Source organism: Herpailurus yagouaroundi, unplaced genomic scaffold (assembly GCF_014898765.1).
Source record: "Herpailurus yagouaroundi ecotype Mexico unplaced genomic scaffold, PumYag 253, whole genome shotgun sequence".
Taxonomy (NCBI): domain Eukaryota; kingdom Metazoa; phylum Chordata; class Mammalia; order Carnivora; family Felidae; genus Herpailurus; species Herpailurus yagouaroundi.
Genome location: NW_024412470.1, coordinates 9,503,151 through 9,529,820, shown reverse-complemented (window position 1 = coordinate 9,529,820; position 26,670 = coordinate 9,503,151). Strand labels below are relative to the sequence as shown.

The following is a 26,670-nucleotide window of genomic DNA, read 5'->3' as shown; positions in this document are numbered from 1 at the left end:
TGCCTCAGAAAGTGAGTGCTGAATTGAATTGAAACGTGTCTTGCTGGCATTAGAATTGTAAGTGCTGGCCTAGCTGGGCCATTAATGATTTAACAACGGTTGCCTCCGTAAGATCTGTGCTCGTTCCTCCCGCTCCTCCTTTTATATTCTGTTGTTCCCATTCTGCATTTGTTCTGGACACTTCTACTTTCCCAATATCACTCATTTGCTCTGTCCTGCACTGCACATCCAGATTTTTCTGAAAACCTGACTGTGGTAGTTGCCCTATTTGGGGACTGCTCCCTTTTAGAAGCTTTGGTTTTGAAGGGCATGGAACACTGTTAGCGATGGTTTGCGGCCTGATGTGGTCCTGTGATCTGGTCCCCATGAGCCGCCCTGCAGGCGGCTGGACACTCTCGTGCCATCCTCTGTTTCTTGTTTGGTTCGTTCAAGGCATGCGAAAATAAAAGCAAAATGTGGGCTCTCTCAATGTATTCAGTTTAAGTTTGTTTTCATTTCCTTTCTGTAAGACGCACTCCTTTCTTTTTTTTTTTTTTCTGTTTTATTTTTTTTCGCACTCCTTATTTCTACAAATGCCATCAACTTTATCCAAGTGAAAACCCGGTTTTAGCTTATGACACCCCGGAAATAAGAATAAAAACCGAGGCTCCCTGGGAACATTCCGAGGCATAAATGCCAGGATCTTTGGATTTGCAAACAAACCGTTCACATACTGCTCAGAAAGATCTCTTCTTCCTAATTAACTTCTATTCTCATCTACCCTCTTGTCTCGAGAGACACGTGGCTAAATTAGTTGGGGAGGTGAGAGCCCACGCGCGCCCTGACTGTAAGCGTACGCGTTTTTGAATCAATGTTGTTACTCATGAGAGAGCTTCTTTAAACTGCCACGGGCCACACAGAGGTGGGCGTCCAGCACATTCGCAGTGACCCTGACTTTTCCCTGAGACTCTCTCAGCACATTTTTTGTTTCCAGAATTGTAGGACTCTAACCTGATGATTCGTGTTCCCGTTTTCAGCCTTAGCTCACCCGATGTTCAGCAGCATTGCCCTGGCTTCCCCCTGCCACTTTGAGTGAATGTGCTCCTTCTTATCAGCCCTGGATCAGGCTTGGGACCCTCAGGCTTGGGGCCTCGTGAATGCTGTGCCTCTTGGGCTCTCATGGAGCCCGCGGCCATGACCTAGATACTTTTGTCTGTCGTGTTCCTTTTCAGGGAGCTAAGCCCAAGATCTCCTGCAACTCTTTTGAGCGCCATATTGGAGATTCGTACCCAGGGGAGTGTTTTGTCCCTGGGCAGCCTGAGATCCTGGGACTCCAAATTACCTGGCTGGTGTTGAACTTTCAGAATTTTTATCACGTGTTTCAGCCTTGGGACCCTGGTGTACATGCAGACTTCTACACAGAGGAAGTGTTTGCATAAGAGGATTGGTATGCTGGGGTTGGGTCATTCTTCCATTAAATGGACATTAAATATGTATGTTTGTTAAAATGTGCATTCAAAGCAAAAATTTGGAAGCCCTGGGACTCTAATTTTGGGATTTGAGGCCATGACAAGCCGTTAGAGGAGATGGTTCTGGGGAGCTGCAGGTATGAGGTGTGGCTCAGTCATTAATCACCTGCAGGGCACTATGGGGACACGGCAGAGTCCAGGCCCCCGAACTGCTTAGAGCTGCTGAGACAGAAAAGGAAACCCTATGCTGTGTGGTCCAAACCAGCGCTGTCTTTCCCATATTCTGTCTTCCACGTGTGTTGTGGTAGTGAAACGAAATAAGAGAAATACTGAACAGTGCTGGCTTATATTTCAGTGGTATTTAAGACGCTGGTAAATAATTTAGGGTCTGGGGAGATCAGGACACGAGAGGAGGAACTGAAAAACAGAGGTAATTTACCAGTGTCTGTTTATAGAGTCAAACCCTTGACTAACTGGGATTTTATGACTGACCGCAGTAGATCTAATCATTCTTTACAACTATTAGGTGGCGTTAAATACGTTGACCACATTTTCTTGGAAAAGTGATCAATACTACTCTCCAGATCTCACTTCTAACTGAAGCTCGAAGTTACTTTAATTTAGCTGTAGTAGAGCAAAGTCCCGATAAGTCACCTTTGCCACAGAATCTGGGCCAGATGGCATGTGCCTAATGAGCAGTTGTGTCTGCTCGCGTACATGGTGTGAGCATGTGAGTGTCCCTATGTCTACAAATCATATGGCTTTGGGGCCATAAGTCATCATTGTGTGAAGCTTCAAATCTGCATCGGCACAAAAAAGAATCTTTCAGCTCATATATGCCTCCCTGTCCTCTGTATTGGACTGGTGTCAGCTTACCCTGTGTTTGGCTGTGACGAACAGACACATGGATTATTAATACTGGAAGGGATTTTAGAAGTTAGCTAGCCAAGTCTCTTGCACAGAGAAGGACTCTTCCCTGGTCTTCTAAATAAGATGATTAGTCAGCCTCCCCTTGAACGCTTCCAGGAATGGGGACCTCATATATCCACAAAGAAACACACCCACATTTTGGATGACTCTAATTTTTAGGACATTCCCCCCTTATTTTGGGGTGAGATCTGCCTCTCTGCAATTTCCTTAGTTATGACTCTGAAGCTCTGTTGTATGTTCGGAAAGTGCATCACATTTTTGAAGACCAACAACTCCTAGTGGAATCTTTCTTATTGATTGATTGATTGATTGATTGATTGATTTTTTGGCCTGGTAAAACATTCCAAGGTCCTCCCGCGAATCTTCTTGTTTTCTTTATAGAGAAACAACTTCCCTCTTCCCACTTGAACCTGTGGACTCTGGAGGATTCTATGCCCTTATCACAGGGTCCAATACACCCTCCCTGAGGAAAGTCTCATTCTTCTTATGGTTCCAGCTGTACAATCTGGAGTTCTTCTCTTTCTCCTCTTTTCTTATTTTCTTCCCAGCATCCTCACCACAGACATTATTGTGCACAAAGTACGGAATCACATTCCTCACTTTTGCTTCTTTGTAAATACTGGCACTCTTCCCTGCTTCCTTGTTGCATCATTTCTTCCATTTTCCTTTGAAAAATGTTCACCTCTCCCATCAGCAGGAACAAAGAGAGATACTCTGTTAGGTCCTTTTCTCTCTCCACCAGCTATAAAACCAGATTGTATTAACGGCCCATGGAACCGATGATTTCAAAAACACCAAAAGCAATATAAAGTCTTATATTCGCTCTTGTTATGCATAGAAGTTGGCTACCCAACTGGATTCACAAGTGTGACTTTGCGTACAGAATATTCACTGAATGTCTGTCGGTCCTGAAGTCTCTGGGTATGGAGTTTGTTGATGTGGGCTTAAAAGTAGCTGCTTCTAGCCACAGAAGCATTTTTTTTTTAGATATGTCTCCTCAGGCAAGGGAAACAGAAGCAAAAATAAACTATTGGGACTACACCAAAATAAAAAGCTTTTGCATAGCAAAGGAAACCATCAATAAAACAAAAAGGCAAGCTGCTGAATGGGAGAATATATTTGCAAATGATATATCCAATGAGGGGTTAGTATCCAAAATACGTAAAGAACTTATACAACTCCACACCAAGAAAAAAAAACCCAAAACAACAACAACAACAAAAACAAATAATACGATTAAAAAAATGGGCAGAGTGCCTGAATAGGCATTTTTCCAAAGAAGACATCCAGATGGCCAACAGACACATGAAAAGATCAATATTGTTAATCATCAGGGAAATGCAAATCAAAACCACAGTGAGCTATCACCTTATACCCTTCAGAACGGCTAGAATCAAAAAGACAAGAAATAACAAGTGTTGGTGAGGATGTGGGAAAAAAGGAACCCTTGTGCACTGTTGGTGGGAATGCAGATTGGTGCACAGCCACTGTGGAAAACGGTAAGGAGGTTCCTCAAAAAATTAAAAATAGTAATACCATATAACCCAGTAATTCTACTCCTGGATATTTACTCGGAGAAGACAAAAACATGAATTCAAAAAGATATATGCTCCCCTGTGTTTATTGCAGCTTTATTGTAAATAAATTGGCTATTGTAAACATAACCAAGATATGGAAGCATCCCGTGACCATTGATAGATGAATGGATAAAGAAAACGTGGCATATATATGTAATGGGATATTCTCAGCCATAAAAGAATGAAATCTTGCCATCTGCAACATTAAGGATGGCACTGGAGAGAATTGTGCTAAGTGAAGTAAGTCAGAGAAATATAAATAACTATATGAATTCACTCATGGGTGGAATTTAAGAAACAAAACAAATGAACAAGGAGAAAAAGAGACGAACAAAAAAGCCAGACTCTTTTTTTTAATATGAAATTTATTGTCAGATTGGTTTCCATACAACACCCAGTGAAGAGCCAGACTCTCAAACATGGAACAGACTGGTGGTTGCCGGAGGCGAGGTGGGTGCGGGGACAGGCGTAATAGGTGAAGAAGATGAGGAGCCGCAAACTTCTAGTTATAAAATAAATAAGTCACAGGGATGATAAGTACAGCACAGGCAATAGAGTCAATAGGGTAATGATGTTGTCTGCTGGCAGGTGGAGATGACACCTGTCATGGTGAGCACTGAGTAGGGTGCAGAAGGGTTGAGTCATTAGGTTGCACACCCGAAACTGACAGCCACCGTATGTCGACTCTAACTCAGTTTCAGAAGTAGCTGCTTCTGCACACAGTTTAGATTTTGTCTCCTAACTATTTCAACCTCATGACTCTCATCCTCCTCTCAGAGCTGCAGCTCCTTTCTTCTCTACTACAGATTGTAATCGCATGAACTTTGGTCCTGCTCCTTGTCCACAAGGCACGGAACGTGAGAGAGGACGTGTCCTTGGCATGTCCTTTGTTTTTCAGATTAAGAGACAGAATCTCAGGGAGAGTATGGGGCTCGTCCAAGGTTACGCCATTAGTTGAGCAGCGGGCCGGGCGCCATTTCCACTGAACCACTCAGCTGGCTAACTCTATTGGCTTTTGTAGAGAACAGACTTAAACTGTGGCATCTCTGATTTACATTGTGTGTGCGTGTGTGCGTGTGTGTCCACACAGGCATACCTTGTTTTGTTGTGCTTTGCTTTATTATACTTCGCAGGTGCGGTTTTTACAGATTGAAGGTCTGTGGCACCCCCGCGTGGGACAAGTGTTGGCACCATTCTTCCAATAGGTTTTGCTCACTTTGTGTCTCTGTGCCACATTTTGGTAGTTCTCACATTATTCCAGACTTTTCCATCGTTATATTTGTCATGTTGGTCTGTGATCAGTGGTTGTGACTCACTGAGAGCTCAGGTGATGGTTAGCATTTTTTAGGAATAAATTAATTTTAATTGAGGTATGTACTTTTTAAAAAGGTTTTTAAGTTTATTCATTTAAAACCTTTTTTTTAATGTTTATTTATTTTTGAGACAGAGACAGAGAGTGAGCGGGGTGGGGGGGGGGGTGGCATTCAGAGAGAGAGGGAGACACAGAATCTGAAGCAGCCTCCAGGCTCTGAGCTGTGAGCACAGAGCCCAACGTGGGGCTCAAACTCGTAAACCAAGACATCATGACCTGAGCTGAAGTCGGACGCCTAACCAACTGAGCCACCCAGCTGCCCCTGAGTTTATTTTGAGAGAGACAGAGACAGCTCGAGTGGGGGAGGGCCAGAGAAAGAGGGAGGGAGAGAATCCCAAGTAGGCGCTGCACTGTCAGCACAGAGCCCAACGTGGAGCTTGAATTCACGAAACCGTGAGATCCTGACCTGAGCTGAAACCAAGAGTTGGACGCTTAACCGACTGAGCCACGCAGGTGCCCCAAGGTATGTGCTTTTTAAAGACACAATGCTGTTGTACAGTTACTAGACTACAGTATAGCGTAAATATAGCTTTTATATGCACTGGGAAACCAACAAATTCATTTGATTCATTGATTACGATATTAGCTTTTTTGTGGTGGTCTGGAATGGAACTCTCAGTATCTGTAAGGTATGCCTGTATATAGCTTTTCCTCTTTCCCACCTAGCGCATTGTCTGGTATTTGATAAAGTTGTCAAATGTAGGTTAGGGAATGTTTAGAGCCTTTTTTCCTTTTAAAAGTTGGGAATGCAGGGCACCTGGGTGGCTCCGTCGGTTAAGCATCCAACTCTTGGTTTTGGCTTAGGTCATGATCTCATGGTTCATGAGTTTGAGCCCCTCATCGGGCTCTGTGCCGTCACTAAGGAGCCTGCTTGGGATTCTCTCTCTCTCTCTCTCTCTCTCTCTCTCTCTCTCTCTCTCCCTCTCTCCCTCCCTCCCTCTCTCCCTCCCCCCCTCTCTCTGGCCCTCCCCTGCTTGTTCTCTCTGGCCCTCCCCTGCTTATTCTCTCTCTCTCTCTCTCAAAATAAATAAATAAAATAAATAAATAAAAATTGGGGAATGCATCTAAGGGAAAAGGAGTGGAATGAGTGATGAGGAATACAGTATAACCAGGGAAGTCAAGGCTTGGGAGACTGTGGAGTTTGTTTGGAAACATCTAAAGCTTTGTGCTGGGTGCCAGGGTGCCTACAAAGGCCATATATGTCAGTCCCTGATCTCTGTGAGTTTATAATGAAATAAATATAGTTGACCCTATATAAATGGGATAAAAATAGAGACAAGACTGAATCATATGAAAAAAATTAACTTGCAGATCAAGGCAGAAGATAATCAAAATCAGTGAGGAGTTCAGAGAAGGGAAGACGATGGAGAGCTTGCTATTGTGTCGTTGTTCTCAGTGGAAGGTGGCGAGCGTGAGGCGGGAGGGAGGCCAGATGGAAAATGAGAAACAGGTGCTCTAGAACAGTCTTGTCCATTCAGTACCAGCCACAGGTGGCAAAAGGGCCGCCAACCCACAGTCCACTTAAGCTCCTGGAAGACACTGGGAGTGATGGAAAGGGAATGAAGGTTTAGTGAACACCTACTGTACGTCAGTCAACAAATATGTCCTGAGCACCTGCTCCATGGCGGGTGCTGTGTTTGGTGTTGGGGATTCAGCAACGGTCAACAGGGAAAGGTCTCTGCCTTCATGGAGCCTAAATTCAAGTGTAGGCCAGTCCATGTGGTAGGAACCAGACATCCCAGGTCCTGGTTTTCATCTTCAATGGATTTCGCAGTAGCTTCCTCCCCACCCCACTCCCCCATCCAACCCCAGCCTTTTCTGAAGACTCTCTAACTTCCCGTGGCCTAGTCCTATCCTCTGCAAGCACGCAGGGATCCCTACGAGATAGGTGATGCACATTCCTGCAGTAACTTCTGGCCGGGATCCTGGCCACAGAAGCTCAGTCTTTCATTTGGCTTTGGAGACCCTTTTAAAATATCTGACTGCCATGACTGTTGAAGAGACTTATCCTGCAAAGAACCTAAAGCTCGGGAAAGAGCAGCCCATGGGTGTTTACTGTCAAACACACATTTTTGGCAAATGGCCTCTCAACTTCCTTTTCTGGGGGGGGGGGCCCCCTGTGCGAGGGGGGCCGGGCCTGGACTGGCATGGTGCAGAAAGAGCAGCCGTCTGCCCCCAACCCCTGTCTGTCCCGACGTAAACGCCGGCCACTTTCCCTCGTCACTAGGGACTGCCTTGGAGTGGCGGGGGGCCAGACAGCCAGAGAGAGGCAGGGGGCGGAGGGGCCAGGTTTGCGGGATGAGGGCGCACGTGGCCCTGTCCACTGGCTGGTGGAGGACCGCTCGGTGTACCTGCCCTTTGTCCTGATCGGGTCTGACCAACACCACATACTGCGTGATAAGGCCTCTGCACAGATGCAGGTCGTTTTACAGAATATGAGTTTCCTGGGGACCCTTCTGTGGTGAGCTGAACAGCATGGCTCTTGCCTCTCGACCTGGATCCCCTGTAGATTGGCCCTGTGGCTTTGGCGGGGTCCCGAGGGACGGAGCGTTGGGCTCCAGGCCTCCCCACGCTGTGCACCCGCTCCTTCCCGGCTGGTGAATGCTTGCGTCCTGCTCTGCGGGCGCCTCCCAGGACCCAGGGGGAGGCTCGCCTCATTTCTGTGGAGACCTTTGGCTGGACTTCTCTGCCTCTCCCAGAGGTGAGAGGCGGTGGTTCCTGCGGCCTCAGGCTTGGCACCAACTCGTCTCTGGGGGATCCAGGACCCAGGTCTCCAATCTCGCTATGGCTAGGGCCTCTCTGTCCCAGAGTGACCTCGCGGGCTTGCTCTCTGACTGGCTCTTCACGGCCCCTGGCGGCGGTGATTTTCATTCCAGATACGAGCCAATGGATTCCTGAAAGGGACGACATGGGCTTCTGTCGCCATCTCTACTCTGGCCTTGGTCTGGCGGCGCTCTCCTCTGTGGTCTGGACCCGGAATGATGATGGACGCAGGCTGCCCGTTGTTTTTGTTTTGTGATATTTAAAGCCACCAAAGCTCTCATTACTGTAATACAGTATGTGCCCGGGCTGGAGGGAGGAGCAGAATCCCCCCTGGATCAGCAGGCGGTTCTGTTCGGTTGTGGTGAGCCTGGGGACGTGTTTGGCCCCGGGCCTGATGGAAGTCAGCGCGTCAGGGCTGAGGGGGGCCTTGGAGCCACACTCCATTCTTACCCTTCCCAGCCCCTCACTCGAACAAGGGGGAGGCTGAGCCCGATCAGGGAAAGGGATTGCCACTCAGGTGACGGTGGTGAGCAGAGCAGGGACTAGAACTCAGATCCCGAGGCGGATTTGCGGTCAGGTGGTGAAGCTTCTGCCTCTGCACTCCTTACTTGTTGAAGATCCTTTGAGGCCCTGAGCCTAACTTTGTATCTGTAAGTTTATGTTCCATTTCTTAACGAAGTAGGCCTTTCAAATTGTCTGAGCTTCAAGAGCCATAGAAACGGCTACCGCTGACGAGAACTTTCTACTGCCCCGAATCGACCGTGTGTGTGTGAGTTTGGGTGTGAGCAGAACAGGCAGGTGTGAACACTGAGCTGTCCTGATGCCGTGACGCCAAACCCAGCTCCGGGGTCAGGCGCCTGAGAGGCTCAGGTCAGTCAGTGGGAGATGGCAGGTGCCATGTTGGAGTCAGGTGGGAGTTCCCTCCCAAAGTCAGAGTCATGCTGGCGGTATGACCGAAATCTTGCAAGAATGGAGTCGACCATACCTTTTGTGCCGGATGAGAGTGTCCCATTAGCCTGATAGTAGGGGTGGCTGTGGAAGATGTGGCATGGCACAGCTTTGGAACCATCGTAACCGTCCTATAAGTGACCATCGATCGATTGCCATCACACTTGCTACCTGTGTGATCTTGGGCAAATTGTCTCTTCTCAGTCTTTTTGTTTGTACAACGAGGATATAATAGTGATAGCCTCAGAGAGGTGTTCTGAGGACCACGTGAGAAGATTCAGGTAAAACTCAGCATACTCTCTGGCATCTCATTTGTGTTCCATAAATGCTTATCATACTGTCATAAGCCCTGAGGTGCAAAACATTCCTGCCCTTCAGGAGCTCATAGTCTTATTGGGGAGATAAGATTTTCACACCATATGCAAGCACAGGTAGGGAGTGTAGAAGCTCCTTCTTGTCATCTGCTAAGGTAAGGAGTATCAATGCAATGGAGTCGAAGGAGGAGACTCCTTTAGACTCAGAAGAAGTGCCAAAGAGAAGAAGCCTGGTGCTCTGTCTTCTCAGCTGGTAGCAGGTGAACTGGGACTCCTGGACATTCCTGGACACTGCAGACCCCTCAGGTCACCCATTCAACCACCCCAGCACCTTCACTACGTATCTCCAGACTCTGCTCTGCACTGGGAATTTGGAGAAGACCTTGACAAGGTCCATCCCTCCAGGAGCTCACAGCCTAGCCAGAGAGAAATACAGATAGATATATATTCACAGATAGAAATATAGAAATATTACAGCTAACAAATGTTATATGCATATCTACTTATGTCCCGAAACCAGTCATCTGAGCCCAAAGTGGGATGGGGTGGGTCGGAAGCTCAGAACCAGTTTGAAAGAAAGTAGGAATCTACTTGGTGAAGGGGGGGCAACTCAAAGCCATGAGCTCCTGTTGGAAGAAGCTGGTGGGTGTGAGCCTTCTGCCGGAGGGGTGGGGTCAGTTGCTCTAAATCAGAGTGTTCTGAGACTGAGATTGAAGCATCTCCAAGGCCAGGATGGGGCAGGTCCTTGGTTCCACACTTGGCCCTGGTGATGTGGTATCTTTGAGCTGGGCTGGGAAGTTGGGGGCGGTGAGTGGGCCTGGCGGGCTGGGGAGGGTACTCTTCAGACATCAGGGGTGAGCGCCAGGCTCTGGTGACTCAATGGGGAACTTCCTGAAGGCAGATGGACTCTGCAGATGTCTCATACCCTTAAATAAACTTGTATTTTCTGCACCACTTGCTTCAGAGGCTGCCAGTGAAAGTAACAAGAAGGGAAGGTCCAGTCAGCAATGTGAAGGAAGTGTGAAATGGAAAGTATGAGAAGCTGATTTCTCTTGATGGAGGCCATTACTGTTTTGGCCGGGATGGCGGAAGCTGCAGGTACTGAGGAAGTGACTTGCTTGAAGGAAGGGGTAGGGACCCGGAAAGGAATCTCAGACACTTGGTTCAAACCCAGCTGCCGAATGAGGCTTTCGAGCTCTGCGATTTGGGCAGAAACTCTTGGGCCGTGTTCGTCCAAGGCGGCGGGGCCCGTGAGCCTTGGTGTCTGTATGTCCCTGGACCCGCAGTTGTGTGACACCCAACGTTCCACTTTGCCCTGCCAGCCCCGGAGTCAGAGCAAGATGGGAACTTGCTCAGCCGCTGTCTTGTTTGTTTTTCCAAATGTCTGTATGTGCCAGTCCTGTGCATCTCCCGCCAGGAACCAAGACCCATGCTTTCTGTTGTAACGTCTCCAGGTGACCCAGCCTGTGCCGGGCTCACACCAGATGCCCACTGGACACTTGTCACCTTGACTGTTGACCTTGTGTTCTTCTTATGCACCATCCCATTCATAAAACCACCACTAAATAATACCGAAATGCTAATAAGCGCCGACTGTCTCCCAGGCACCCTGCTGTAAGCCCTTTATAGGCACCATCTTGTTGAGTTATAACAACGACATCATCTTCCACCTCTACCCACATCTCACACTTCCCTAATCTAGAAAAGTGCCCTTCAGCCCAGAGATTACTTAGTATCTGTCTGTTAAAAGGGTCTGGGGGCGCCTGGGTGGCACAGTTGGTTAAGCGTCCGACTTCAGCCAGGTCACGATCTCGCGGTCCGTGAGTTCGAGCCCCGCGTCGGGCTCTGGGCTGATGGCTCGGAGCCTGGAGCCTGTTTCCGATTCTGTGTCTCCCTCTCTCTCTGCCCCCCCCCCCCCGTTCATGCTCTGTCTCTCTCTGTCCCAAACATAAATAAACGTTGAAAAAAAAAAATTTAAAAAAAAAAAAAAAAAAAAAAAGGGTCTGACCTGGGGTGCCTGGCTGGCTCCATCAGTAGAGCACATGATTCTTGATCTTGGGCTTGTGAGTTCAAGCCCCTTGCTGGGTGTAGAGCGTACTTTAAAATAGAATAGAATAGGGGTGCCTGGGTGGCTCAGTCGGTTGAGCGTCGACTTTGGCTCAGGTCACCATCTCACAGTTTGTGAGTTCAAGCCCCACGTCAGTCTCTGTGCTGGCAGCTCAGAGCCTGGAGTCTGCTTCTGATTCTGTGTCTCCCTCTCTCTCTCTGCCCCTCCCCAACTCATGCTCAGTCTCTCTGTCTCTCAATAATAAATAAACATTTAGAAAAATTTGATAAAAAAAAAAAAAGCAAGGACTTCATGTTGTTGTTCTTGCCTATTTTATTTTATTACCATTGAGATGGCCCGTCAGTCAACCTACAGTGTCCTCTGAGCACCTGCTGCACAGGTGCTGCTTGATCCCCAAATAAAGGTGTGGATGAGGGAGGTATGCTTTTTGCCTCTAACTTGCAGATTTATTGAGGAGACGATGCATAGGCACAGCAAGAGTAAGACAGAAATACAGATAACCATGAACATTTTGGAGCCGGGCCCTGTTCTACGCACTTCTTGGCGATAACTCATTCCATCCACACGTCCCTCTCTGGGTGACATGCTTACCCTCATCTTGCAGCTGAGGAAACGGGCGCCAGGGCTCAGGTGTGGGGCCAGGTCCGCAGAGCCGGTGGAGGAGGAGACAGGATGTAGACTCAGCAAGAGTGGCCTTGACAGGGTGACTCAGAAGGAGCCACCAGGGAGGTTGGAGGCAGAGCTGGGGTTCTCAGGGGCCCAGGGGCCACAGGAAGGGGTGACCCACTGACTCAGGTGCTGCTCCCAGATTCACCGTTGAGCCCTCCAGGGTTTTAACCTCTTGAACTTGACTTCTGGGATTAAGGAGAGGGATGTATCTCTTGTTTACCATTATTCCCCATGTGACCCCTTTACTATGTGGCCCAACTCTTCACTGTAGGCATGGGGGGCAATGGAAAGATGGGTAACAAGTAAAAACCAGGCCACGTTTCCAAACCAGTACTTAACGTTTGTGGGAGGCGAGGCCTTACTCAGGGAGGTTGTTCCAGTCACTTCTTACTGCGTAGTCACCTCACAGCTCAGACGGACCGCCACGGTATCGTTATTATCGCTCGTGCCCCCGAGGGGACGAGGCTCAGCTGGGCTGTTCTTCCTCCGGGTCTCTCCTGTGTTTGCAGCAGACGGTAGCTGGGGCTTGAGTCACCTGCCAGCCCTCCTCGCTCACTCTGCGAGCTGACCCTGCTGTCTGCTGGGACCTCAGCTAGGACGGGCAGCCTGGATACCAGAAGGTTGTGGCTTCTCCGTGTGGCCTGGGCTTCCCAGGGCAAGGGCTCTAAGAGAGAGGGCGCCAAGTGGTGGCGTATCCCCTTTGTGGACCAAGCTCTGAAGCTCCATAACTATCATTTTTCCTGCATTCGCTTTGTTGGAGGCAAGACACTCGCCCGAGCCCGTTCAAGAGATGGGAGATAAGCTACCAGCCCTCACTGGGGGACGGTGGCAAAGCCACCGCAGAGATTGTCCCAGTAACTTCACTCTGGTTTAAGGAGACCAGTTATCCGGGACAGACCGGGCCTGAGGAAGGTGTGTGTGCTCAGAGTTTTAGGAAGGAAAAACAGGACGTAGGGCCAGGAGAGGCCGTGTGACAGAACAGAGCCAGTGTGGAGGGCCAGGGCCCCGGGCACAGCCTCCGACCAGCGTTTGCCTGTGACGAGGCTGCTCGGCTGTTCAGGCTACCTTACTTTCCTCACCTTTAACCAGAGAGTTTGAGACGGGTGAGCTCTCCGGTCCCCTAAGCTTCCACTGTTGTGCATGTGTAATTTTGAGGACTAGTGCCTTTCTTTCATAACTTCCAACCCCCTGTGACCCGAGTCCCTCCTGCCGACTTTCCTGTGCCCAGGAACGCGTACAGGCTGCCCTCTGCTCCCCGGCACGTGAGCTGGGGCCGTGAGGAGCCTGGGACAGAGGGTGGGCTGGGGAAGGAATTGGAGGCTGGGTGGGAAAGATGTTCAAGTGCAGGACCATGGAAGCCGAGGGTACCCGTGATCTATCTAAATGAAGAGCCAGGGATTGCTGGAGCTCAGAGAGGCTGGGCCAGCTGCCCAAGGACTCAGCAGGCCCAGGGGTACGGGGTTTTAGAGCCTCTCATGGGTCTTTCTGTGTTTGGAAAATGCCCTGCCTTCACTCTGTATTTACTCTCCTTCCTCCTGCTGACGGCGTGAAGGCATTCGATCTGATATCCCTCGTGCTAACGAGATAGAAAGTGAAATCAAGTGATGGCACACGTCAGTGTCCTGTGCCCCCTCCGTCCCTGGCAGCTCTCCTCTCCCCAGGTGTGAGGGGGAGGGGGGGGGGAGAAAGGATGAGATGGCCACCTGGCCTTTCCCCCTCCACCTCTACTCTACGACAGACTCAAGTTGTCTCTGTTTTACGACCCAAGGAGTGAGCTGGAAGGGAGCACAGCGCTCTTCTAACAAAGGCAGGAGCGTGGCCTGCGAGCCGTGAGGGTTACCTCGGGTCGTCTGGAGCATGTCCCATGTGTAAACACGGATCGGGCCACTGGGGGGCCTTTGGCTTAGCACTGCGGGGATGCATTTGGAGAAGCACGAGGTGGGGACTCCCAGAGGAAAGGGTGGGAGTGAGAAAGACTCTTGGGGAGCCAGATAACGCCAGGTTGGCCAGGGTGTGTGTGTGTGTGTGTGTGTGTGTGTGTGTGTGTGTGTGTGCGCGCGCGCGCATGCGTGTGTGCTCGCACGCGTGTGTTTGGGGGCCCATCTCTTGCCAAAACCAAGCTCATTTCTGCATCTTTGTTTGCTGAGTATTAAACAGTGCGAAGATTGCTCTTTCCATTTGTTGAATCTGAAATGAAAATGAGTCAGCAGGGAGGACCCAGGGCCCTGAGGGGCCCCCGAGTGAAAATGGACGGCCCTAAAGCAAGTGGGTTTTCGTCTCCCTGCCAGGCCCTGGTCTTCAACACACGCAGGTGCAAGAACTGAGCACACTGGGCCCACACCACGCCTCGTGTGTCTGCTCCCACTTGACCGAGTGCTTTTATCTCACTTCCCATTCCTGTCTCTGCCTTGTCAGACGCCCACCCTTTCCGGAAGGGAAGGCCTGTCTTTAGGTAGAGAGGCCAAGGCTGGAGTCTGCAGATAACTTTCCAGGAAGGCAGGCACTTCCTTGTTGGACCCTGTCATGGACTCAGTGTGAAGATGTCTGCCGGAAATCTGTGACTTTTTATTTTTCGCCAGAGGGGCGGTCACCTCAGATTGTCTCCAGCTTTGGGATCTGGGAGGACGGACTGTCTGGGGAGAATGACCCTTCTTGCTCTGTGCTCAGGCCGTATCCCTGAACACTTGATTATGACCTGGATTCAAGTCCCGGAAAGATTCGCTACTCGAAGGACCCGGGCACTGGATCATTGTACAAAGTGAAGAACTAGTTTGTGATGTGGACCCCTCCTCAGTGATTTATGAGTCCAGTTAAGTAGATGGAACATTCCTGTGTGCTGAATGTTATTTTAATCGTGCCACATGGAAACTTGTTATTCAAAGGTACCTGGCGCTTTGGGGTGGTGCAAAGAATTCTTCTGTAATGCGGATGAACATTTCACAACGTATGAGTTTGGCAACTACAGGCATTTCTTAAAGTGGGGTGTACCTCTAGTTCTGCATCAGAGAAAAAGATGGTTTGTGCTCATATTTAGACTTGGGGGACAAAGAGAGCTCTACTCTCTGTGAGCGATGGTCTCGTCAGAGGCACTCGAAGCGTCCAACTAGTTAGAGCAAGAGGTCCCAACGGATGCTTGCTCTGCATACTTTCCATATCATCACAGGAAATGATGGTACTTTTTCCCCCAAATAAATTCAGTGAACTATTATAGCTACATTTCTAAAAGTGTTTCAGTTTATATCTAAATATGTGTCATCTAAATTTTGATGTCTATCATCTATCATCTATTATCTATCATCCATCTATATATCTATCTACCTATCAATCATCTATCTATCTATCTATCTACCTACCTACCTACCTACCTATCATGTGTTTTCATTTCTGTAGTAAAAAAAGAGACACAGTGTAGGGCTCGTGCTCTGGAGCCCTGAAAGGCTGTTGTGCCACCAGTGTGGAGGGAGAGAGTTGAACTTGCTCCCACCCTTTCTCACTCAGCAGCCCCCAAATCATTTCCACACCCCACCCTCACCTACCATCCTATTTGGACACTAGAGTAGAGCCTGTTACTAGGGAAACAGTCTGATATTCAAGGCAGTTGGAGAAGGGGAGTGTGGTCGTCCTCAGGTGTGTATGACCTAGAGCCACAGGAGACTTGGGGCTGACCAGGAGTGAGCCCTCAGCGTGTGAACCGTCGCAGGATGGGATGGTGTCAGGCAGCGAGTGTGACTTGCTTTGCCACCATGGTGTGGCCCAGACTACGTTTCAACGTTTATTTATTTTTGGGACAGAGAGAGACAGAGCATGAACGGGGGAGGGGCAGAGAGAGAGGGAGACACAGAATCGGAAACAGGCTCCAGGCTCCGAACCATCAGCCCAGAGCCCGACGCGGGGCTCGAACTCACGGACTGCGAGATCGTGACCTGGCTGAAGTCGGACGCTTAACCGACTGCGCCACCCAGGCACCCCCAGACTACGTTTCAGAAAGAGGCTTTAGGAAGCCTCAATTTGCTCAATTACCCAGATAATTTGTAAGACATTTGACCTTCTAGATTCTTGTTTTTTTTTAATTCTTGCTTATTTCTAGTTGTGGCTGCCCCACTCCCATCTGCCCTCCATTTACTTGCTGGTTTTCCTGATGGCTTTGACCCACAGCCTGTCCAGATCCTGATGTGGGTGGTCCTGAGATGGACAGCTACCCGTCTCCTAAGCAGGCCCGGGAAGTCCTGAGCCACGGTCTCATTGCAGTCAGTTTGGAATGTTCATCCAGCTTGGCCTGGGGAGGGGATTTTCACTGAGAAGAGGGAAGTGTGGGTTTTTTATTACAAGGGACACATTCTCTCTGGGCTACCTGTCCATTGATATTCCTTGGAAAAATATTGGGTTGTGAGTGAAGAAACACTGGCCTTAGAGTCAGAGCAACTGGAATTGATTCTTAACTCTTTCTAGTTTTGTGACCCAGGCAAGTCAGAGTGAACCTGATTTTGATATAGAGATAAACAAGGTCTTTGACGTTAAATGACTTATATATTTTGACCTTAAATGACTCAGGGTCCAGCATGACAGATGGGTCAACATGCCAACTCAGAGCATGTAAGTCTACGTAGGTTGTGGGTAAAGTGACTTAGGTCCTTACTTTCCTTCTTCATAAAGGCAGTGGTAATCTTTCTCCTTAGAATTGTTGTAAGGCCCACTAGTAATGCATCCATAAGCATCCACTGAAGTACAAGTGTTCTAAAACAACAAAATAATGTCTAAGCGGCAATTCTCAACTGCTACTGTTGTTGTTGTTGTTGTTTGTTTACTTTATTCATGTATAAGATGTACCGACCGATAGTATGTCTCAATCCCACAAGTGATTCTTCAGGTACAAGACAAGTTCTCCATGTATCTCTAACCTCTGGGATATGCACAGTTGGTTGGAAAGCATCCTCCAATGCTTCTGATAGACTGCCCCCCAGGAAATTGGTTTTTGTCGGAAAAACCAATGTAAAAGGCAGTAACAAGGAACATATTTTCCTTGTTAAGAATCAACACAACAAACAAGTCTAGAGTTTCCTTTTGATCACCATTCCTGGTCTCCTCTGCCAAGCAGTCCAATCTCTGAGGGAACTACTGTTACCAGCCTTGTCTCCTGAAGCCCCTTGCTCTGTCCCCACTCACCCTCTTATCTGAGCACCAGAGCAAGCCCTAGAGTGAAGCTTGTTATTAGCACGGTATTTACCCTTCTCAATCTTTTGTGTATACATACATGTATGCGTGTGTGTGTGTGTGTGTGTGTGTGTGTGCACTTATCCACAAAGATACATAGCATGCTTTACATAAATCTTACAACCTGTTTGTTCATCCAAAAGTAGTCATGGACGCCTATCCAGCTCAGACTTTTAAAGTCTTGCATAGTATTTCACAGTAGGAGTATACCATCATCTATAGCATTCTCCTATTCATAGAAATTTCCCCAAGTTTTTGTTAATAAAAAAAATATATAGCGCCAACAGTGTCTTCACATCCTTGCCAACACTTGTCCTTGTTTTTGTTTTTGTTTTTTGATAATAGCCACCTGACAGGTGTGAAGTGATACCTCATTGTGGTTTTGATTTGCATTCCCCTGATGATTAGTGATGTTAAGCATCCCCCCCCCCCCGCACCCCATATATCTGTTGACCATTTGTATGTCTTCTTTGGAGAAATGTCTATTCGAGTCCTTAACCCATTTTAAAATCAGGTTATTGGTTTTTTGTTATTGAGTTGTAGTAGTTTCTTATATATTTTGAATGTGAATCCTTTATCAGATGTATGGCTGACAAATATTTTCTCCCATTGTATAGGTTGCCTTTTCACTCTGTTGATGGCTTCCTTTACCGTGCAGAAGCTTTTTAGTTTGGTGTAAGCCTGCTCGTTTGTTTTTGTTGTTGTTCCCTGTGCATTTGTCATATCTGTGAAATCATTGCCAAGACCAATGTCCTGAAGCTTTTCCTGTATGTTTTCTTCGAGGAGTCTTAAAATTTCAGGTCTTACATTCAAGTCTTTAATCCATTTTGAGTTGATCTTTGTGTGTGGTGTAAGATAATGGTCCAATTCCATTCTTTGACATATGGGTGTCCGGTTTTCCCAATGCCATTTGTTGAAGAGACTATCCTTTCCCCTCTGTGTATTCTTGGCATCCTTCTCGAAGATAAGTTAGCCACAACCTCTACGGAAAATAGCATGGGGGTTCAGTAAAAAATTAAAAATAGGACTACCATGTAATCCACTTCTAGGTATTTTCTCCAAAGAATTGAAATCAGGGTCTTGAAGAGGAATTAGCTCTCCCATGTTCATTGCAGCACTAGATGTGGAAACAATCTAGATATCTATCCATACATATGTGAATGAATAGAAAAATGTGGTATATGTACACAGTGGAATATTATTCATCCTTTGAAAAGAAGGACATTCTGTAATAGTCAACATCAAGGCACCTTGAGGACATTATGTTAAGCGAAATAAACCAGTCACAGAAGGACAAATACTGCCTAATTCCACTATATTAGGTACCTAAAATAGTCACATTTGTCTAATGAAAGAGTGCAATGGTGGTTGCCAGGGGATGAGGGGAGGGGGAAATAAAGTTAAGGTTGAGCAAGATGAATAAGTTCTAGAAATTCGATGCCCAACATTGTACCCACAGTCAACAATAATGGATTGGATACTTAAAAATTTGTTAAGAGAGTAGATCTTTTGTGAAGGGTTCTTACCCCAATAAAATAAAATTTGAGGAAATATTGCAAAGCACTTCTTTGTGCGTACCTCGTTAGGCAGATACCTAGGTCTTTCTCTAGGGTAACTAATAATAAGGGAAATATAAGGATCATAAGGTATATGCATTTTTTAAAACAATTTTTTATTTTATTTATTTTTTAATGTTTATTGACTTCTGCGGGGGGTGGGGCAGAGAGCGAGAGGGACAGAGGATCAGAAGTGGACTCTGTGTTGATAGTAGCAAGCCCGACGTGGGGTTCACACTCACCAACTGGGAGATCATGACCTGAGCCGAAGTCTGATGCTTAACTGACTGAGCCACCTAGGTGGCCCTGCTTGGCCCACTTTTATAGTGGTTTTCAAAAAATGATCTATAGATCTATATTTATACCAGAAACTATGTTGTTATAAAACTCCAAAATTTATCTTAGCCTATTATTTATCTGTTGATGCTTTTGGTGTCAAAGACATTTAAAATTTTGATGGAAAATTTTATCATTTTTGGATTTTGTTTTCTACATCTCACTTGTGCAGTCCTTCCTTACCTTTAGCTCCTAGCAAATGCTCTTATATTTTCTTGAAATACTTTGATAGTTCTCTTTTTGCATTTTGGGAATTCTCTTTTTTCATGTGTAGGCTGTGGATATACTTTTATTTGTTTTTGAAAACAAATGAACTGTTTCACTGATTTTATTTTATTAAAAAAAAATTTTTTTTAACATTTATTTTTGAGAGACAGAGAGAGACAGAGCATGAGCAGGGAAGGGGCAGAGAGAGAGGGAGACACAGAATCTGCAGCAGGCTCCAGGCTCTGAGCTGTTGGCATAGAGCTGGACGCGGCACTCGAACTCACAGACTGTGGGTTCATGACCTGAGTCAAAGTTGGACACTTAACTGAGCGAGCCACCCAGGCACCCCTGTTTCACTGATTTTAAGTGCCCCTTTTATAAAATAGTAAGTTCCCATTCATATGAGTCTTTTCTGGGTTGCCTCTTCTCTTCATTGTTCTCCTTATATGTTTCTGTGCCAATCCCATACTCAGAGAGGCCTTTCCTGACCACCTTGCCTGAAATAGCCCGCATTCACTCTCTGTCGCATCACCCCATTTTATCTTCTTCATGACACATACATCTCTTTGGATTTCTTATTTCTTTACTTGTCTGCTTGTGCATTACAAGCTCCATGATGACAGCTCCAAGCTGCCTTTTACAGCACGTGGAACCGCACCTAGTAGACACATAGAGAATAGTTACTGAAAAAAACGAATGAAAGAATACTGCTTGGCCAGAGATATTTGCATTTTGAGCTTCATTTTCAAAGATTGAATAAATTGTCAGGGGAATTTGTACTATCAACCAAAGAAATGGATAGGAAAGGGCCTTTCTACCTCCTTGAAGTTCTTCTCTGTATGTTTGTGGGTTCTGTTCACATGTTACATTGCTTAAATCCGGAACCCTCAGAGAAACTCATTCAAAGGTGCAGAATAGGGTGATGTAGGCTTATAATAAGCCTTGGGTGCATTTCCGTTTAGGGTGTGGAATTGAGTGTGGCCAGATGTAATCACTGAATATATGGCTCAAGGCAATCATTAATTTCCTCTGCAAATATTTACCCAGCACTCTGGTGGGTGTTCAGAACGCAATGGTGAGTAAAATAAACATCGAGTTTATGGAGGGGATGGGGAAGACCCTACAGCAATGAATATATGATCAGAAACTGGGATCACTTCTATGTAGACAAATAATGAAAAGCTTTCAGAGCATGTAACAAGAGGGCCAGAGAGGTTTCCACAGAGGAAGTGACCGTTGAACAGAGGGTTGATCTGGACAAAGAAAGCCTGAAGTATCCCGGCAGAGGCCGTGAGGCAGAAGCAGGAGAATAGCTTGGGTCTTGTAGGCGAGGCCAGATCAAAGGGGAGTGCAGTATAATGACAAACAAAGACAAAACAAACAGTAACAACAAAACCCATGTGGATGTTGGAGTGATACAAACTCTGGGTTCACGTGAGCACCTGTCAACTGTGTAATCAGATCAGTTTTACTCTCTTCCCGCTCAGTTACCTTGTTGATGAAAAACAACCTCATTGGGTTACTGTGAATATTACATGAGAGCGTCTTTGGCTCACGTTAGATATACACGCTGTAGTTACCATACCTCTGAGTTTGTTAATGGTTCTTCTGTGTTCGTTAGCTGCTGACACCCTAATTTGAAGCCAGCAAAGTAGAAATAATCACTTGTTTTGGAGATTCACAGCCTGAAACCCTCAAGTAACAGTTTCCAAAAGGAAAGTCAGTCAGATAGTTTTAAGCATCTAGTAAGTGCTGCGGAGTTCAGTTGAAAACCATTTTTGAGTGCATGCTTTGTACAAAATGGAAAGTATTCTTTTGGAGATACAAGAATGAGCCATTTTGAAGGTAATGACTAAATGGATTTTTTTTTATAACTATGCCATGGAGGATCTAATAGAGGCAAAATCAGCGTGTGTTTTGGTTAAGGGAATGAGGTATAAGACATTCCTTGTAGAGGGAACTGCTGGGGAAGGTTATAGAGGGGAGAGGTTATGGCCAACAACTCATGAGAAAGTGTCCCAAGAGAGAATTGTGGGACTCTTCTACCAAAGGAGAGAGTGGTTAGTCAAGGCAGTGCTGACAAGGCTGAGTGGTTGTGCACAAGAAGCTTGGGTCTTTGTGGAAGGACATCCTGGACCATGGTCATGGCTAGTGCTAGATTATAGCTATGACCAATGTCTCCAAGATCTGCCCATGTTTTCCTTTCTCTGGGCTTATTAGTTTGGGGACTCCTTTATGAAAACACAATGTTTCTGCTGCTGGCAGTGACTATGCACACTGAGGCACATGTTTTACCCCATCCAAATCAATTCCATGAAACCATGCTTATCACCATTTTGTGGTCTGTGGATCACCCACCCCCACCAGAAGGCCACTTTAGTCTTTTGTCCTTGATTCGTTTTGGCTTCATCCTCTTCAAGCATTTGAATATCTGCCTTTCCTTCCCTCTTTCTTCCTTCCTTCCTTCCTTCCTTCCTTCCTTCCTTCCTTCCTTCCTTCCTTCCTTCCTTCCTTCCTTCCTTTCTTTTCCTACTTGTTTATTGAGGAGGGCAGGTGAGAGTTCTACCACCTAGAAAACATCATAGAAAGTTTCTGCTTCCTCAACAGGCGTCTTGGCTATGTTCCCCCTTTATTTACTCCATTCCCATTATAGCCCATTAAAATCCTACTCATCATTCAAGAGCCTGATCAGGTCAGATTTCTCCATGAAGCTTTCTGTAATCACCCCAGCTTAATGGGATTTTGTCTTCCTTTGTTAATTATGTATTGCATATTATTTATAACAATGAGTACATTGTTGTTTTGGTTGATGATTAGTGTTACCTGGCAGAAACTTTTTAGTACAATTTTTATTCTAGAACAGTTGCATACTTGCAGAGTCAATGCAAAGATAGTACATAGAATTCCTGTTTACCCAATACCCAGTTTCCCCTATTATTAACATCCTACATTAGCACAGTAGCTTTGTCATAGTTAATGAACCAATGTTGATACATTATAATGAACTAAAGTCTATACTTCATTCAGATTTCCTCAGTTTTCCCCTATGTCCTTTATCTATTCCAGGATCATCATCCAGGATGCCACTTTACAGTTAGTTGTCATGCCTCCTTACGCTCCCTTAGCTGTGACAGTTTCTTAGACTTTCTTGTCTTTTGTGGTCCTCATAGCTTAGAGGATTATTCAATAGGAATTTTGTAGAATGTCCCTAAAATGGGACTGAACTGATGTTTTTCTCATGATTAGTCTGAGGTAATGGGTTTTTAGGAGGAAGACCACAGAGGCTATCCTGTGCCATTCTCATCATATCATATCCAGGGTATATATTAACAGTGTGACTTATCAAAGGTGATGTTAACCTCCATCACCTGGCTTGAGGTAGCATTTGTCAAGTTCCTCCACTGAAAAACTACTTCCTCCATTTCCATACTGGACTATTTGGGAGAAGGTCACTGTGTGCAGTTCACCCTAAGGGGAGGGATTATGTGCCACCTCCTTAAAAGCAGAGTATCTACATAAATTATTTAGAATTCTTTCGAATGGGAAGATTTTCTGTTCTCCCCCTTTTGCTTATTCAGTCATTTATTTATATCAACATGGACTTGTAGATATTTATTTTGTTCCTTGGGTTGTAGTCCAATACTACTTTATTTATTCTGTTGCTCAAATTCTTCCAGCTTTGACCACTGAGAACTCTTTCAGTTGGTTCCTGTGTCCCGTTGATATATCCCCATCACTTGGGGGGGATGTATACTTTCTTGATTTCTGCCACTAAAAGATTCTCCAGGCTCATATTGTATATATCCTGCCCCAGGCCTGGGATCAGCCACTTCTCCAAGGAACTCTGACTCCTTTTATTGGAGAATGGTATTAAAAACCAAGATCCGGGCACTAGGCATACTTGTTGCTATTGTGGTGTTTGGCTTTTAGGCCCTCTCAGCTGATACAGCAAAGAGATGCATGTGTGTATACTAACCTGTATATATGTATGTATCTGTAAATATTCCATATATATATATTTTTTTTTCTTGGTTTAATATTGGAATCAATATCAAAATTGTGAGGACTTCATAAATGTAAGTTTTAGATTATCACCGTTCACAATGTGGGTAAGTATTAATCTTAGTAAAACTTTGTTACTTGCCTGTAGTTTTGGTAATTGTAATTTCATGATCTGAGTTTGGAAATTCTTACATTATGTGATTATTGAATGTCCCACAAGACTCTCCAAGTCTGTGACTTGAAGTCCTAAATATAGAAATAAAGGCTGTAAGAACCCAAACATAATAGTGCAAATTGTATCCATTCATTTTGATAGTATCTGTCTCACTCCTCTCCTCTCCTTCTCTTTCTCGTTTGCTTGCATTTTGGTGGGCTGCAGGCTCCAGTTCCGACACCGTCTTCTGAGATGACTTCGATTCCCAGAATACCCTTGATGCTACTCCTGCTGCTGTCCATCTTGAGTTCTGCAAAAGCTCAGGTTAATCCAGGTAACACGGCCATTGCTCAGCCACATGCTAGAAGACCAGCCGAACACTCAAGTCCATCAATGTTCATCTTGGCAAAGGCCCTGCCAAGGGTATCCAAAGGGTCATCTTTTCCCCTTATTCCTTCCTTCCTTCCTTCCTTCCTTCCTTCCTTCCTTCCTTCCTTCCTCCCTCCCTCCCTCCCTCCCTCCCTCCCTCCCTTCCTTCCTTCCTTCCTTCTTTCCTTCCTTCCTACCTTCCTTCTCTTTCATGATGAAACTTGTCTAAAGCAGAAACAGAAACTAATATCCTCTGTCTATATGACATCTTGGCTGTTGTGAAAGGGCTCTTGATATAAACTAGAGTGGAGTAAATGGGAATTTTAAAAAATGGGAGGCGGAGGAAGCATCTGTTTACTTCTGCATCTTCTTGGAAACAGGAAAGAATTTTTAGATGACTTGGAGAACTTCCACAGGTTGGGTTTCCAGTTATTTTTGGCTGGTTTAGGCCTATGTTTTACTTGGATGTCATGTTGTGCTTCTGGGACCCTGGTCTTATGGGATCTCAGGCAGTCTTTCTTTCCTATCAGGTGTGGCCATACTCAAATATAGATGTGTCCAGAGAAATCTTTTAGTTCTCCCCAACTTTTTAAAACAATTTGTATGTGTGTCTCTCTCTATATATTTTATTTTATTTTTATTTTTTAAATTAATTAATTACTTAATTTTTAAATTTACATCCAAGTTAGTTAGCACATAGTACAACAGTGATTTCAGGAGTAGATTCCTTAATGCCCCTTACCCATTTAGCTCATCCCCCTCCCACACCCCTTCCAGCAACCCTCTGTTTATTCTCCATATTTAAGAGTCTCTTCTCTCTTGTCCCCCTCCTTGTTTTTATATTATCTTTGCTTCCCTTCCCTTCTGTTTATCTGTTTGTATCTTAAATTCCTCATATGAGTGAAGTCGTATGATATTTGTCTTTCTCTGACTAATTTCACTTAGCATAATGCCCTCCGGTTACATCCATGTGGTTGCAAATGGCAAGATTTCATTCTTTTTGATTGCCGAGTAATACTCCATTGTATCTATAAGCCACACCTTCTTTATCCATTCATCCGTCAATGGACGCTTGGGATGTTTCCATACTTTGGCTATTGTCGATAGTGCTGATATAAACATTGGGGAAAATTGCATGTATATTTTAACTTTAAATTGAAGTACGCAATTTTATCACTTGTCTATTACCAGAGTAATGCCTCTTAACAACTTACGTAAAGTTGGTGATCCAATCTGGGCTTGGTTGAAGTATTCTTCTGATCTCTGGTTTCATGCACCTATCTGGGAGTCAGCTGGTTATTGGTTCATCTAGGATGGCCTTGGCTCTGACGACTGGGCAACTTGGCTGTCCTCTCCTCTAGCAGACTAGCATGGATATGTTTTAATGGAAATTGCACAGGAGCAATAGCAGAAGCAGAAATGTGCAGCATTTTCCAAGCCAATGCTTTAGTCACATTCGCTGAGATCTCATTGGCCAAAGCAAGTCACATGGCCAAGCCCTGAGTCAGAGTGGGATGGCATAAAAAAATCACATGGGGATGGCCTGAGTACAGGGAAGGGTAAAGGATTGGAGTCATTTTTTTTTCCATGTTGGCACAAATATAAATATAGGAAAGTATACGTATATCCTTATACTTAGTATAAGTGCTCAATGTGATGAATTTTACAAACTGAATACATCCATCTAAGCAGCATCCAGATTAAGAAACAGAGGTTTACCAGATTTCAGAAGCTCACCTCATGCTTCTTTTCATTCACTTCTTCTCACCCTCACTCCAAGGGTAATCATTATCCTGCTTTATAACAATATAGATTAATTTTGCCTGTTTTTATACTGTATATAAATGGAAGCAAATGATGCATAAATACTATTTCGCATCTGGCTTCTTTCATTCGATATTTTGTTCATGATATTCATCCACCCTTCTGCATGCAGTTGGCAACTGTTTGTTTTCATTGTTGTGCGATATTACTTTGTTTGAATATTTTATTTGTCCAGTCTACTGTGGATGGGAATTTGGATCGTTTCCAGTTTGGGCCCATCATGAATAAACCTGCTGTAATCATTCTTGTAAAGGTCTTTTGGTAGAAGTGTGTATTCAGCTTTTTGGGGGCATATACCTGGAAGTGGAGTTACTGAGTTATATGTTACATACAGTATGTTTTTCTACACATTACCAGAGTTTTCCAAAGAGATTTTACCAATTTGCCCATCCCACGGTAATGTATGAAAGTTCTGTTGCTCCGTGTTGTATATGGATTTTTGAGGACATTTTTCTTTTGTCCTCTTCATATAGCATGAGGGTACATTGTGAAAATCCTCACCCTCTTCTCCTAACTAGAATTCTGTCTCTGTGGGATATTCTTTATACCTGAAAAGGAAATATAATCAAAACACCTTAAAATCAAGGATTTCTTGTTTTAATAAACCCAGTGCCTTATTACTTTCTTGTAATAAGTTTAGTTGGTTCACCTCAGATCTGAACTTGAACACCATTCCTTCATTTCTCTCCTCTGTATTCCTCCCACCCCGTTGAAGTGTGGTTGCTTCCTGCTACATTGAACAAGCAAATGGTCATCTCCCTGATTCGGTCTCCAAGGAAGGGTCACTATGTGTGCACAGAATGGTAGCGTGTTTTGGTTCCAGGCACATTCACAGAGACTAGGATGATATGAGGACATTTTGATGAATGAACCAAAAGAGCTAGTGTTCTGTGTTCAAGAGCATTGTTATAGCCCTGTGGCA

The 26,670-nt window shown here is 45.5% G+C and overlaps 1 protein-coding gene across 5 annotated transcripts in view; it reads left to right on the top strand.

Annotated features, from left to right (window-relative positions):
• Nucleotides 1-26,670, top strand: part of DDR2 (discoidin domain receptor tyrosine kinase 2) — a 157,081-nt gene that overhangs the window by 70,024 nt on the left and 60,387 nt on the right. For 4 of the 5 annotated variants that reach the window (XM_040460990.1, XM_040460993.1, XM_040460991.1 and 1 more), the window contains one exon: nucleotides 23,781-23,889. The exons of the other annotated variant lie outside the window; for it this stretch is intronic. In XM_040460990.1, the coding sequence (XP_040316924.1) occupies nucleotides 23,781-23,889 (109 nt within the window). The remainder of the gene's footprint in view (nucleotides 1-23,780; nucleotides 23,890-26,670) is intronic. 5 annotated transcript variants of the gene reach the window in all.